The sequence below is a fragment of the Heptranchias perlo genome, chromosome 39 (genome assembly GCF_035084215.1).
Source record: "Heptranchias perlo isolate sHepPer1 chromosome 39, sHepPer1.hap1, whole genome shotgun sequence".
Taxonomy (NCBI): domain Eukaryota; kingdom Metazoa; phylum Chordata; class Chondrichthyes; order Hexanchiformes; family Hexanchidae; genus Heptranchias; species Heptranchias perlo.
Window position 1 is genome coordinate 15,785,285 of NC_090363.1, and position 11,939 is coordinate 15,797,223.

The window sequence follows — 11,939 nt, forward strand, 5'->3', positions numbered from 1 at the left end:
AAATTCCGTTCCATGTGTTATTTATATTTGTTTAGTTTATTGTTTTTCATGAAGATTGTCTAAACAGTTGTAGTTTCTAAATCTAATGTTCATTAGTTTATGATATATTTTTTTCGAAGGAAAATTTCACCCTGACCTCCTTCACATATTATCGGTATAACACATGAATTTTAAAAAAGTTTTCGATTGAATCTTTAAAATAAAATGATACGTAGGGCGGCTATGTATTCATCAAATATTTGTCTGTCAAAACAGTCATTTGCTCTTAAATTCTGAAAACCTTTATTTATTTTCGAAGAAACAGCAAGAAATCCCTTGATTTCAGTATCTACAGAGAGATTCCCAACAAAGTTAATTTCACATTCCTGACCAACGACAGAAGTACTGTCAGATCCTGGGATCCCCTCACTCCCACTCACGGTGTCTGACACTTCCATCCACTCCCCCCTGCCAGAAATCACAGTCCACTCCCGAGTTCTGCAAGGCACTCGGTTCTGCCTCTGCGGTGCTGCGAAAGGAAAGGATTCCCCAGTGGCCAATTCTCCCAATTCCCCATTCCCAGTGCAGCCTGAACCCAAGGCTTCCCTCAGTTTTAATTAATCGCTGGGTCAAAATCCTGGAACTCCCTTCCTAACAGCACTGCGAGAGAACCTTCACCACACGGACTGCAGCGGTTCAAGAAAGCGGCTCACCACCACCTTCTCAAGGGCAATTAGGGATGGGCAATAAATGCCGGCCTCGCCAGCGACGCCCACATCCCATGAACGAATAAAAAAAATCTCAGGACTGCTACCTCAGCGCTGCAGAGACTGGGGCAGTCACTTTGTCCTGTCACAGCTCAGCACACCGACTGCAAAACCACTGCCATTTAATCCTGGATCCTTAATCTAATTATTCTAAAGCTGACAATCGTGTTCCAGCATTACTAAATGTCAGAACTCTCCCTCCATTGGACACAATCAAAGCTCATTCACATATGGGGGGTGATTCTAACCCCCAAGAACGGGTGGGTGGGAGTTGAAAATAATTGTTTTTTTGGGGTCTCCACTGCAACCCGGCTTTATTTCCGGGTTTAACTTGGACGCGTAAAAGTCCAGGCTTCCCACTGGGAATGCCAAGTCTGAAAATTTTGCGGTTGCGACCCAAAAAACAACTATTTTCAACTCCCGCCCGCCCCCAACCCACCCGTTCTTGGGGGTTAAAATCACATCTGGAAAACCAGCGACCACCACCAATGTTGCCAAAATCTATCCCTCCATCCCAATGCTGCCGATGCTCACAACTCATTGCAACCCCCTGTACATCCCTCTCCCCACATTATCGCTAAATGGTAAATACAGTCCCTCATCGTGTTAGCCCCTCCCAAACACTATTATGTGTTAGAGGTCGTATAGAGATAAGGGAAGAATTAAAATCGGATTCCGATTTCAATGAGAAATGGACAGAATCAGTGAATTAATTGTCTGAACAGCAGTAAAAGTCCAGAATATCATGTAATGAAAAATAACTTACTCAGCCACCTTAAATAAGTAGACCTGACGGTCTTGAATTATGTCTTGTGGAGCTGTAATTCTAAGATGGCACGGCCGGGCTTTTCACCTTGAGCGATCCTGAACCAGGGACCACTCTTTATTGTTTATTAATTTTAATTGACAAGAAAATCAGGCTGCTGAGCGCATAAACTGGAAAGGCCGGTCGATATATTCCCACTGACCATCAGCAAGTCGACCTGAGGTTCCTGCACGCACGTCTTTCTATTGAAGAACTTCTGTTAAATTTGGAGGGATGTAATTTGAGGTCATTGTAACTTTGGGCGATAGTATAAAATGGACCATATCAACTTAGCCGCCCATTGTAAAACCCGCCGGATTTTCATTTCCATTTAAGTCAATGGACGGAAAATCGGTCTTGGCGCATAATGGGCGGTCAATTCGCTATCGCCCCTTTTGCACTCATTCTCAAAGTTAAAATGACTCCCATTGTGTTTTAATCCAGCGAAGCTCTCAGTTTACTTAAATAAACACGTTATTGGAGCCAGGGGACGCTTGATCATATTCTTCAGCTCATCTCTGAATTTACTCTGGGAAACTCCATAAATAAAGGTGTTTGTGCAGGAACTCAAAGAGCTAAGCATGTACCCGGATTGTTCCATAATGGTGAAAGGAGCGTTATAGTTTGTGTTTAATAATTGAGTATCTGCAAAACGTACAGACACATAAGATATGAATGTAACCATCCATAAAATTATAAAACTGCCAGATATTGCAAGCAGTAAAATGATGGATTTCCTTCGATTCTCCACCTCTGGATCATTGTGATTCTCACCATTGCTGTTCCCTCGGAGACCCCTCCTCACTCTATTGGCCAGTACAACGTGCCTGATGGTCAGAGCATTGAGCATTAAAATCAAAACAAATGGAACAAACGGGGTTAAAATACTTTCCAACCACCAATATGCTACCCATATGGGTAAGGTATAGAAGCTTGATTTTATATAGCAGGACCATGGCGCATTATCAATTATTTCCCATGGTTCGAATATGAAGTAGATTGGAACACTTTCTAAAACGGCCAAGGAACACACCACTGCTATAACCACAGCCGCAGTTTTTTCAGTGCAATATTTTGTTCGCAACCTTTGACAACAAATGGACACAAATCGATCAAAGGTGAAAGCGACTGTTAACCAGATAGAACAATCAATGGAAGCAAAAATTAGGGTGAGATTGAGAATACAAATTGGAGTGTAGCTCAGGAATGAATATGGGAAATAAGCATCATTAGTCTCACGCAGAACTACTTGAAATATCAGGAACAGTAGATCCCCCGCTGCCATGGCCAGCAGGTAACGGGCGATGCATTTGGAGAGACCGCAGCTTCCTCGGGAGAGAATCACAATTGTCACTAAATTAGCTGCAAAAAGGAGGAAGATGAAGTTACTGACTCTCCTTAGATTGAGAGGATGATCAGTCGACAGTTTATTTCTATGAAAATTCATGCACTTCTTATGTTGGCCCGACGGATTTTCCTTCTGTCATTAATTGGCAGGGAAATCCATCGGGCTGTATAAAGGCGGTCGATCCTCGCCGCCAGTCGATCTTCTATGCTCTCCGCCCGCCCCGGGGGTAAAGGATAAAATCTACCCCCTAGCTACCGGTGCAATCATTACAAACATTACAGCAACTTGAGTTTGGCATTAAAGCAGCATGTTTGACATTACCATGCAGGCTCACACCATTAGCTGGTCTCAACTTAATGCAATATCCAATATCAGTTTCAGATACACAGTTTGCAAGATTGCACTGTGTACATAAACTGTCTGAGTAGTTGCCCGCAGTTCGATGCTGAGAGGTTGTTTCCCCTGGCTGGAGAATCTAGAACTCGGGGGCATATTCTCAGGATCAGGTGTCGGCCATTTAAGACTGAGATAAGAAGGAATTTCTTCACTCAGAGGGTTGTGGAATTCTCTACCCCAGAGGACTGTGGATGCTGAGTCATTGAGTATATTCAAGGCTGAGATAAATAGATTTCTGGACTCTAAGGAAATTAAAGGGATATGGGGATTGGGCGGGAAAGTGCAGATCAGGTCGGAGATCAGCCATGATCTGATTGAATGACAGAGCAGGCTCGAGGGGCCGCATGGCCTACTCCTGCTCCTATTCCTATGTTCTTATGTCAGCAATCTCGCCTTTCACCAAAACATAGAGGGAATTCTGCCCACGGTTTCCGGATATCCAGTAGCCGTGACAAACAATCACTGTTTAGGGGCATATTCTCGGAAAGTTAGTGGGGAACGTGTCCAGATGGATATACTGTACTTTTCATCAATATTAACCAACCAGAACCCAGGTACGGTGTTGATATTTGGCTAGAACTGAACAAATAACAATAGAAAATGTTGGAAACATTCAACAGGTCAGACAGCATCTGTGGAGAGAGAGAGAGTTAATGTTTCAGGTCGGTGCCCTTTCATCAGGACTGGTCACCGACCTGAAACATTAACTCTGTTTCTCTCCCCCCAGATGCTGCCTCACCTGCTGAGTGTTTCCAGCATTTTCTGTCGTTATTTCAGATTTCCAGAATCCGCAGTATTTTGCTTCTGAAAATTACAATACTCTCAACAGAGCAGACAAAATTCCCACTAAATTTATTAATTTAAAACTTTAGAGAAAATGTTAAGTTATTACATTAAGAACTTGGAGTTTTCTTATTGTTATTCTTCGTTTGATGGCGGAAATTACTGTCTGCACATCGAAACAAACAAATAATATTATTACACCAATAGCAGTAACAGTGATACAGTTAAACGCGGTTAAAGATTTAATTAAATGATTATAAGCAGCTTACCCGGAACACCTACTATAGCAAGAATAGGGTAGAATATGTGTTCTATCTGTATGATTATCGGCTGTCCCATTTTCGGAGAGATGCAGCGTTGCCTGTTAGTATTACGAACACGCAGGTCTTCTGGTTTCAAAATAAGCTCTGATTTATACCTGAGAGAAAGCTCGAGTGACCCACGGTCATTGCACAATGATTGACATTAGTTACAGTCAATTCAACAAACAGATTAAACCGAGCGTATTTACTCCCACTGATTGGGGAGTGGGATAATTCGCAATAACATTTCACCTGGAAAACAAAGAGTCAAGAATATAACTTTGATCATATTTTCGAAATGAAACCTTTTGAAATCTGCACTGCTAAAGTAATATTAGACTCCTGGAGCTGAGAATATTCATTTATAGGTTCATGGAAGGCATTTGATGTAAAATGTCCACATTTGTAGTAGATTAGCACCATCTACATTTTAGGTACAGCGTAATGTTTTCCTTTTTGAATTTATACTTTGCACAATATCGGTATCGGGAGGCTCCGAGGTGCAGGTGAGATCCAAGAGCGTTCCCAGATACACACAGAACGTGATCCAGTCAGTTGTATAGAGCTGAGCAGCCCCACAGATATGCTGAGATTTTGGAAATCAACAGTCTTTGGGCGGAGGTTTAAGGGACATTTATTGATCGATCGCTTCTCGGCCTTTTGGCTAAGATCAAGTGGTCAAGTGGGGGGATGCAGTCAGGGAGAAATCCCCTCGGGCAGAGTGTAGAGCTTTGGCTTGTCGAGCTTTGGCTTGATGTAATGTCACTGCAAGGAATCTGGAATGAATCTGTAAGGCAATAAGGCACCCCAGAGTGTCAGAAAAAAAAACACTCCTCACTGGGAAAGAGACACACTGTACAGAGCGACTCGAAATACCAAGTGAAACACAGATACAGGTCTGAAGGGAGATCAGAAATTGTCCAAGTAAAACTCAGATGCAGATCTCATCATTATATTTAAAAACTGGTCTTTTATATCAAAATATTGAATAAAGATTTCTCAAAACTACACCCCACATCCTCCAATCTGCACCCCAGACCCGACCAATTTTCCAATCTGAATTCCTCCTAGTTCTTTTCTCTGTTTCTGTTTCAGTCTCTCCCTCTCTCACACACTCTGTCTCATTCTGTCCTGCTGTTTCTCACTGTTTCCCTCTCACTGTTTCTCTTTCCCTCAGTCTTTCTTTCTCTTCATCTCATTTCCCTGACACTTTGTCTCCTTGTCTGCTTTTCTCTCTCACTCTCACCCTTTGCCGTTCTCTCTCTCTCTCTGTCTTTCTCGCTCTCTGTTTCTTGCTCTGTTTCTCTTTCACTCTGTCTTTCTGTCACACTAAGTCTCATTGTCTCTCTCTTTCAGTGTCTCTCTTTTCCTTTGTCTCTCTCTCTCCCCCATACTCACCCTGTCTCATTCTCTCTTTCCAGTTCTGTTTCATTCTCTCTCTCTGTCTCGGTCTCTCTAGCCCATTCTCTCTCTGTCTGTCTGTCTCTGTCTCATTCTCACTGTCTCTCTCAATCTCATTGTATCAGTATACTGTACAAATACTGGTGCTGACTCTGAGACACGCACAAGCTGTACAGTACCAGTCGGGAGTGAATCGTTCCCTTTTACCCATTGTGTACTGTACATGTACAGGAGCTGACACTGAGACACACAGAAGCCATACAGTCCCAGACTGGATTGAATCGTTCCCTTTTACCCGCTGTGTGCTGTACAGGTGCAGGAGAAGACATTGAGACACACACGGGCCGTATAGTGCCAGATGCTAGTGAATTATTCCCTTTTATCCACGGTGTACTGTGCATGTGTTGGAGCTGACGCTGTGACACACACGAGCCATACAGTCCCAGACTGGATTAAATTGTTCTCTTTTACCCATTGTATACTGTACATGTACAGAAGCTGACACTGAGACACACATGGGCCGTACAGGAGCTGACACTGAGACATATATGAGCAGCGCAGCACTAGACGGGAGTGAATCGTAACTTTTTACCTGCTGCGTGCTGTAGATGTACAGAAGCTGACACTGAGACACTCATGGGCAGTGTAGTCCCAGACAGAAATGAATCATTCCCTTTTACCCGCTTTGTGTTATACATTTACAGGAGCAGGCACTGTGACACACACGGGCCATGCAGTACCAGGCAGGAGTGGAATGATCATTTTTACCCGCTGTGCACTGTACATGTACAGAAGCTGAAACTGAGACACACACGAAACATAGAAACATAGAAAATAGGAGAAGGAGTGGGCCATTCGGCCCTTCGAGCCTGCTCTGCCATTCAATATGATCATGGCTGATCCTCTATCTCAATATCATATTCCCGCTCTCTCCCCATAGCCATTGATGCCTTTTGTGTCTAGAAATCTATCCAGCTCCTTCTTAAATATATTCAGTGACTTGGCCTCCACAGCCTTCTGTGGTAGAGAATTACACAGGTTCAGAGTGAAGAAATTTCTCCTCATCTCAGTCCTAAATGTCCTACCCCGTACCCTGAGACTGTGACCCCTCGTTCTGGACCCCCCAGCCAGGGGAAACATCCTCCCTGCATCCAGTCTATCTCGTCGTGTAGAAATTTTATATGTTCCAATGAGATCCCCTCTCATTCTTCCAAACTCGAATGAATACAGGCTGAGTCGACCCAATCTCTCCTCATTCGACAGTCCTGCCATCCTAGGAATCAGTCTGGTGAACTTTCGCTGCACTCCCTCCATGGTAAGAATATCCTTTCTTAGGTAAGGAGAACAAAACTGCACACAATACTCCAGGTGTGGTCTCACCAAGGCCCTGTATAACTGCAGTAAGACATCCCTGCTCCTGTATTCAAATCCTCTTGCAATGAAGGCCAACATACCATTTGCCTTCCTAACTGCTTGCTGCACCTGCATGTTTGCTTTCAGTGACTGGTACACAAGGACACCCAGGTCACTTTGTACATCAACATTCCCCAATTTATCACCATTGAAATAATACTCTGCCTTTCTGTTTTTCCTTCCGGAGTGGATAATTTCACATTTATCCACATTATACTGCATCTGCCTTGTATTTGCCCACTCACTCAACTTGTCCAAATCCCCTTGAAGCCTCTTTGCATTCTCCTCACAACTCACAATCCCACCTAGTTTTGTGTCATCAGCAAACTTGGAAATATTACATTTGGTTCCCTCATCCAAATCATTGATATATATTGTGAATAGCTGGGGCCCAAGCACTGATCCCTGTGGTACCCCACTAGTCACTGCCTGCCACCCCGAAAAAGGCCCATTTATTCCTACTCTCTGTTTCCTGTCTGTTAACCAATTTTCAATCCATGCCAATATAATACCACCAATCCCACGTGCTTTAATTTTGCACACTAACCTCTTATGTGGGACTTTATTAAAAGGGCTTCTGAAAATCCAAATAAACCACATCCACTGGTTCTCCCTTATCTATTCTACCAGTTACATCCTCAAAAAACTCCAGTAGGTTTGTCAAACATGATTTCCCTTTTATAAATCAATGTTGACTTTGTCTAATCCTGTTAATATTTTCTAAGTGTCCTGTTATCACATCCTTTATAATAGACTCTAGTATTTTCCCTACGACTAATGTTAGGCTAACCAGTCTGTCGTTCCCTGTTTTCTCTCTCCCTCCTTTTTTAAATAGTGGGCTTACATTTGCCACCCTCCAATCTGCAGGAACTGTTCCATAATCTATAGAATTTTGGAAGATGACAACTGATGCATCCACTATTTCCATGGCGACCTCTTTTCGTACTTTTCGATGCAGATTATCAGGCCCTGGGGATTTATCGGCTTTCAGTCCCATTAATTTCTCCAGCACTATTTTTTTTACTAATACTAATTTCCTTTAATTCCTCCTTGTCACTAGTCCCTTGGATCCCTAGCATTTCTGGGAAGTTATTTCTGTCCTCTTCCATGAAGACAGAACCAAAGTATTTGTTTAATTGCTCTGCCATTTCCTTGTTTCCCATTATAAATTCTCCCATTTCTGACTGTAAGGGACCCTCATTTGTCTTCACTAATCTATTTCTTTTTACATACTTGTAGAAGCTTTTACAGTCCACTTTTATGTTCCTTGCAAGTTTACTCTCATACTCTATTTTTCTTCTCCTAATCAATCTCTTGGTCCTTTTTTGCTGAATTCTAAACTGCTCCCAATCCTCAGGCTTGCTACTTTTTCTGGCAACTTTATATGACTCCTCTTTGGATCTAATACTATCCTTAATTTCTTTTGTTAGCCATGGTTGGGCCGCTTTTCTCTTTGTGTTTTTGCTCCAGAAAGGAATGTATAATTGTTGCAATTCATGCATTCATTCCTTAAATGTTAGCCATTGCCTATCCACCGTCATGCCTTTTAATGAAGCTTCCCAATCTATCATAGCCAACTCACTCCTCATACCTTCGTAATTTCATTTGTTTAGATTTAGGACCCTAGTTTCGTATTGGACGACTTCACTTTCCATCTTAATGAAGAATTCTATCATGTTATGGCCGCTCTTCCCTGAAGGACCCCGTGCAACAAGATTATTAATTAACCCCTTCTCATTCCACAATACCCAATCTAGGATAACCTGTTCCCTGGTTGGCTTCTCAATGTACTGGTCTAAAAAAACATCTCGTACACACTCCAGGAATTCATCCTCCACAGTATTATTGCTAATTTGGTTTGGCCAGTCTATATGTAGATTAAAATAACCCATGATTACTGTCGTACCCTTGTTACATGCATCTCTAATTTCCTGTTTGATGCCGCCCCCTACATTACCACTACTGTTTGGGGGCCTATAGACAACTCCCACCAATGTTTTCTGCCCCTTGGTGCTTCTTAACTCCACCCAGACTGATTCTGCATCTTGATTTTCTGAGCCAATATCCTTTCTCACTATTGCTCTGATTTCATCCTTTACTAACAACTCCACCCCACCTCCTTTTCCTTTTAGCCTGTCCTTCCTAAATATCGAATACCCTTGGATATTCAGCTCCCAGCCTTGGTCACCCTGCAGCCATGTCTCCGTAATCGCAATTATATCATATACGAGTCGTACAGTACCAGACGGGAGTGAATCGTTCGCTTTTACACACTGTGTATTGTAAGTCTACAGAAGCTGACACTGAGACCCATGCGGGCAACATGGTCCCAGGCAGTAGTGAATCATTCCCTTTTACCCGGTGTGTGATATACATTTACAGAAGCTGACACTGAGACCCATGCGGGCAACATGGTCCCAGGCAGTAGTGAATCATTCCCTTTTAACCACTGTGTGCGGTGCAGGTACGGGAACTGACACTGAGACCCACGCGAGCCATACAGTACCAGACAGGAGTGAACCATTTGCTTTTACCCAATGTATTTTACATATACAGTTGCTGACCCGGAGACGCACATGAGCAATACAGTCCCAGACTGCAGTGAATCGTTGAATTTTACTCGCTGTGGACTGTACATATACAGCAGCTGAAAGTCAGACACACAGGGGCCGCTCAGTACCAGACAGCAATGAATCGTTCCCTTTTAAACATTATGAGCTGCACATGGACAGGAGCTGACACTAAGTCACACACGGGCCATACAGTACCAGAATCGAGAGAATCGTTCCCTTTTACCCACTATATTCTGTGCATGGACAGGAGCCACACTGACACACACACACGCCGCACAGTACCAGACGGGAGTAAATCGTTCCCTCTTAGCGGTTGTGTACTGTACGTATACACGGGATGACGCTGAGACACACAGAGGCCTTACAGTACCAGACGGATGTGAATCGTTCCATTTCACCCGCTGCGTACCGTGAATGTCCAGGAGCTGACACTGAGAAACATACAGGCCGTAAAGTACCAGATGGGAGACAATCGTTCCCTTTTAGCGTCTGTGCGCTACATCTGTACAGAAGCTGACACTGAGACACACATGAGCCATACAGTACCAGACGGATGTGAATCGTTCCCTTTTAGCCGCTATGTTTTGTACACTTACAGCAGCTGACACTGAGACATGGGCGGACATGACTCCGCTGTTGAAGTCATGTGGAGGATGAGCGAGGGTGTCATTGGAGGAAATGCACCCTATCGTGACATTTCTACCGTATTTGTCTTCAAATTGCTTTCCAGCCGAGACAGAAGGCTGTGGAGGCCAATTCACTGAATATATTTAAGAAGGAGATAGATGGACTTCTAGACACAAAAGGCATCAAGGGGTATGGGGAGAGAGCGGGAATATGGTATTGAGATAGTGGATCAGCCATGATCATATTGAATGGCGGAGAAGGCTCGAAGGGCCGAATGGCCTACTCCTGCTCCTATTTTCTATGTTTCTATGTGAGAATTTTGAACAGAACCACAGTCGGATACTTTGACAATTATCATGGGTCGATCACCAACCTGCTCAAAATGAGCTGTGAGTATTTTTTTGAAACGCGATTCCTTGTCGAATCTGGTGTTGCTGAGAAACAGCTGTGAAATTATAACAAAAGGCGTGTGGTTAATGTTGGATATAAAATTTACACCCGTTACTGGCGATAACTGCTCGAATGGATTTGAACACTAACAAGGCTGGCAGTGATAATGTCACTGTGGAAATGTTCACCACTTGTTCAGTCAAAACCTTTCTTCAATATTATTTCAGTTAACGCATCTTATTTGTGAAAATTGTTGTGTACAATTTGGGGAAATGATTCCCTTTGTCCCCCATCCCACAACAAGCAGCTTCCTTCGCCTGAAGGTGGGCAAACTTTTTGTACCGAGTTCTTCCCACGTTCATGCTCCAACCAGTCAACAATAACAATGGCAAGAGGTTGCTCAGTTTCTCTATTTCTCCAGTCTTCCCCTCTCGTTGTATCCCGTTTGAGGAAGATTTCTGTAGCCTCGATCCCAATGCTGAGCTTTGGATCTCGTATCCTCTCCATCACTGAGATAGTTTACTTGTAGTTCTGTGACACCACTCGCCTCCGCCACTACCTCAGCCCATCTGCCGCTGAAATGCTCGGACTTGCCTCTGTCACCTCCGGACTCAATGGGCAGGTCAATCCAATTCTACGGGCAGCCTACAGTCTCCACCCAGTTCACTGGGCAGAACGTGCGGGCTGGCGAACTCGGAAACGAAAACCGGGACAAATTACTCCAGTGCTCTCCCGCTCGGCCAACAACCTGCAAGTCTCCATGAACTTGAGCTCATCCAATACCTGTTACTCTGGATTATATTCCACGCCAAGTCCATCTTGGCTGTCACCCCAACCCTCAGAGACCTTCTTTGGCTCCTGGTTTGCTGGCGGCCGTGCCTTTAGCTACCGAGGCCATAAGATCTGGAATTCACTCTGTAAACCTCCCTGTTTCTCTATCTCTCTCTCCTCCTTTAATTCGCTCCATAAAACCTCCCTCTTTGACCAATCTTTTGGTCATCTGTCCTAATATCTCCTTTTGTGACTTGCTGTCAAATTCTCCCTGCTAAAGCTTCTGTGAACCGCCTTGGGGCATTTTACTACGTTAAAGGCGTTATATAAATACAAGTTCTTGTTGTTGGTCCCCAATGCCTCAAATTTAAAAAACTTATCCTT

General features: G+C 43.6%; 1 protein-coding gene across 1 annotated transcript; it reads right to left on the bottom strand.

The window, feature by feature from the left end:
- Positions 1–2,008: 2,008 nt before the first annotated feature.
- On the bottom strand, positions 2,009–4,417 carry LOC137305004 (probable G-protein coupled receptor 139). Its single transcript, XM_067973774.1, has 2 exons — positions 4,348–4,417; positions 2,009–2,913 (listed from the first exon to the last, which is right to left on the bottom strand). The coding sequence occupies exons 1-2, from the start codon at positions 4,415–4,417 to the stop codon at positions 2,009–2,011; spliced, it is 975 nt and encodes a 324-aa protein (XP_067829875.1).
- Between the last annotated feature and the right edge of the window lie 7,522 nt (positions 4,418–11,939).

What these genes read in the sequence shown, in the direction of transcription:
- LOC137305004 (XM_067973774.1), bottom strand. Translation starts at nt 4,417, where the DNA reads ATGGGACAGCCGATAATCATACAGATAGAACACATATTCTACCCTATT. An exon ending in TGCTATAGTAGGTGTTCCGG is followed by an intron (nt 2,914 to 4,347) that starts GTAAGCTGCTTA and finishes TCCTTTTTGCAG; the next exon opens with CTAATTTAGTGACAATTGTG.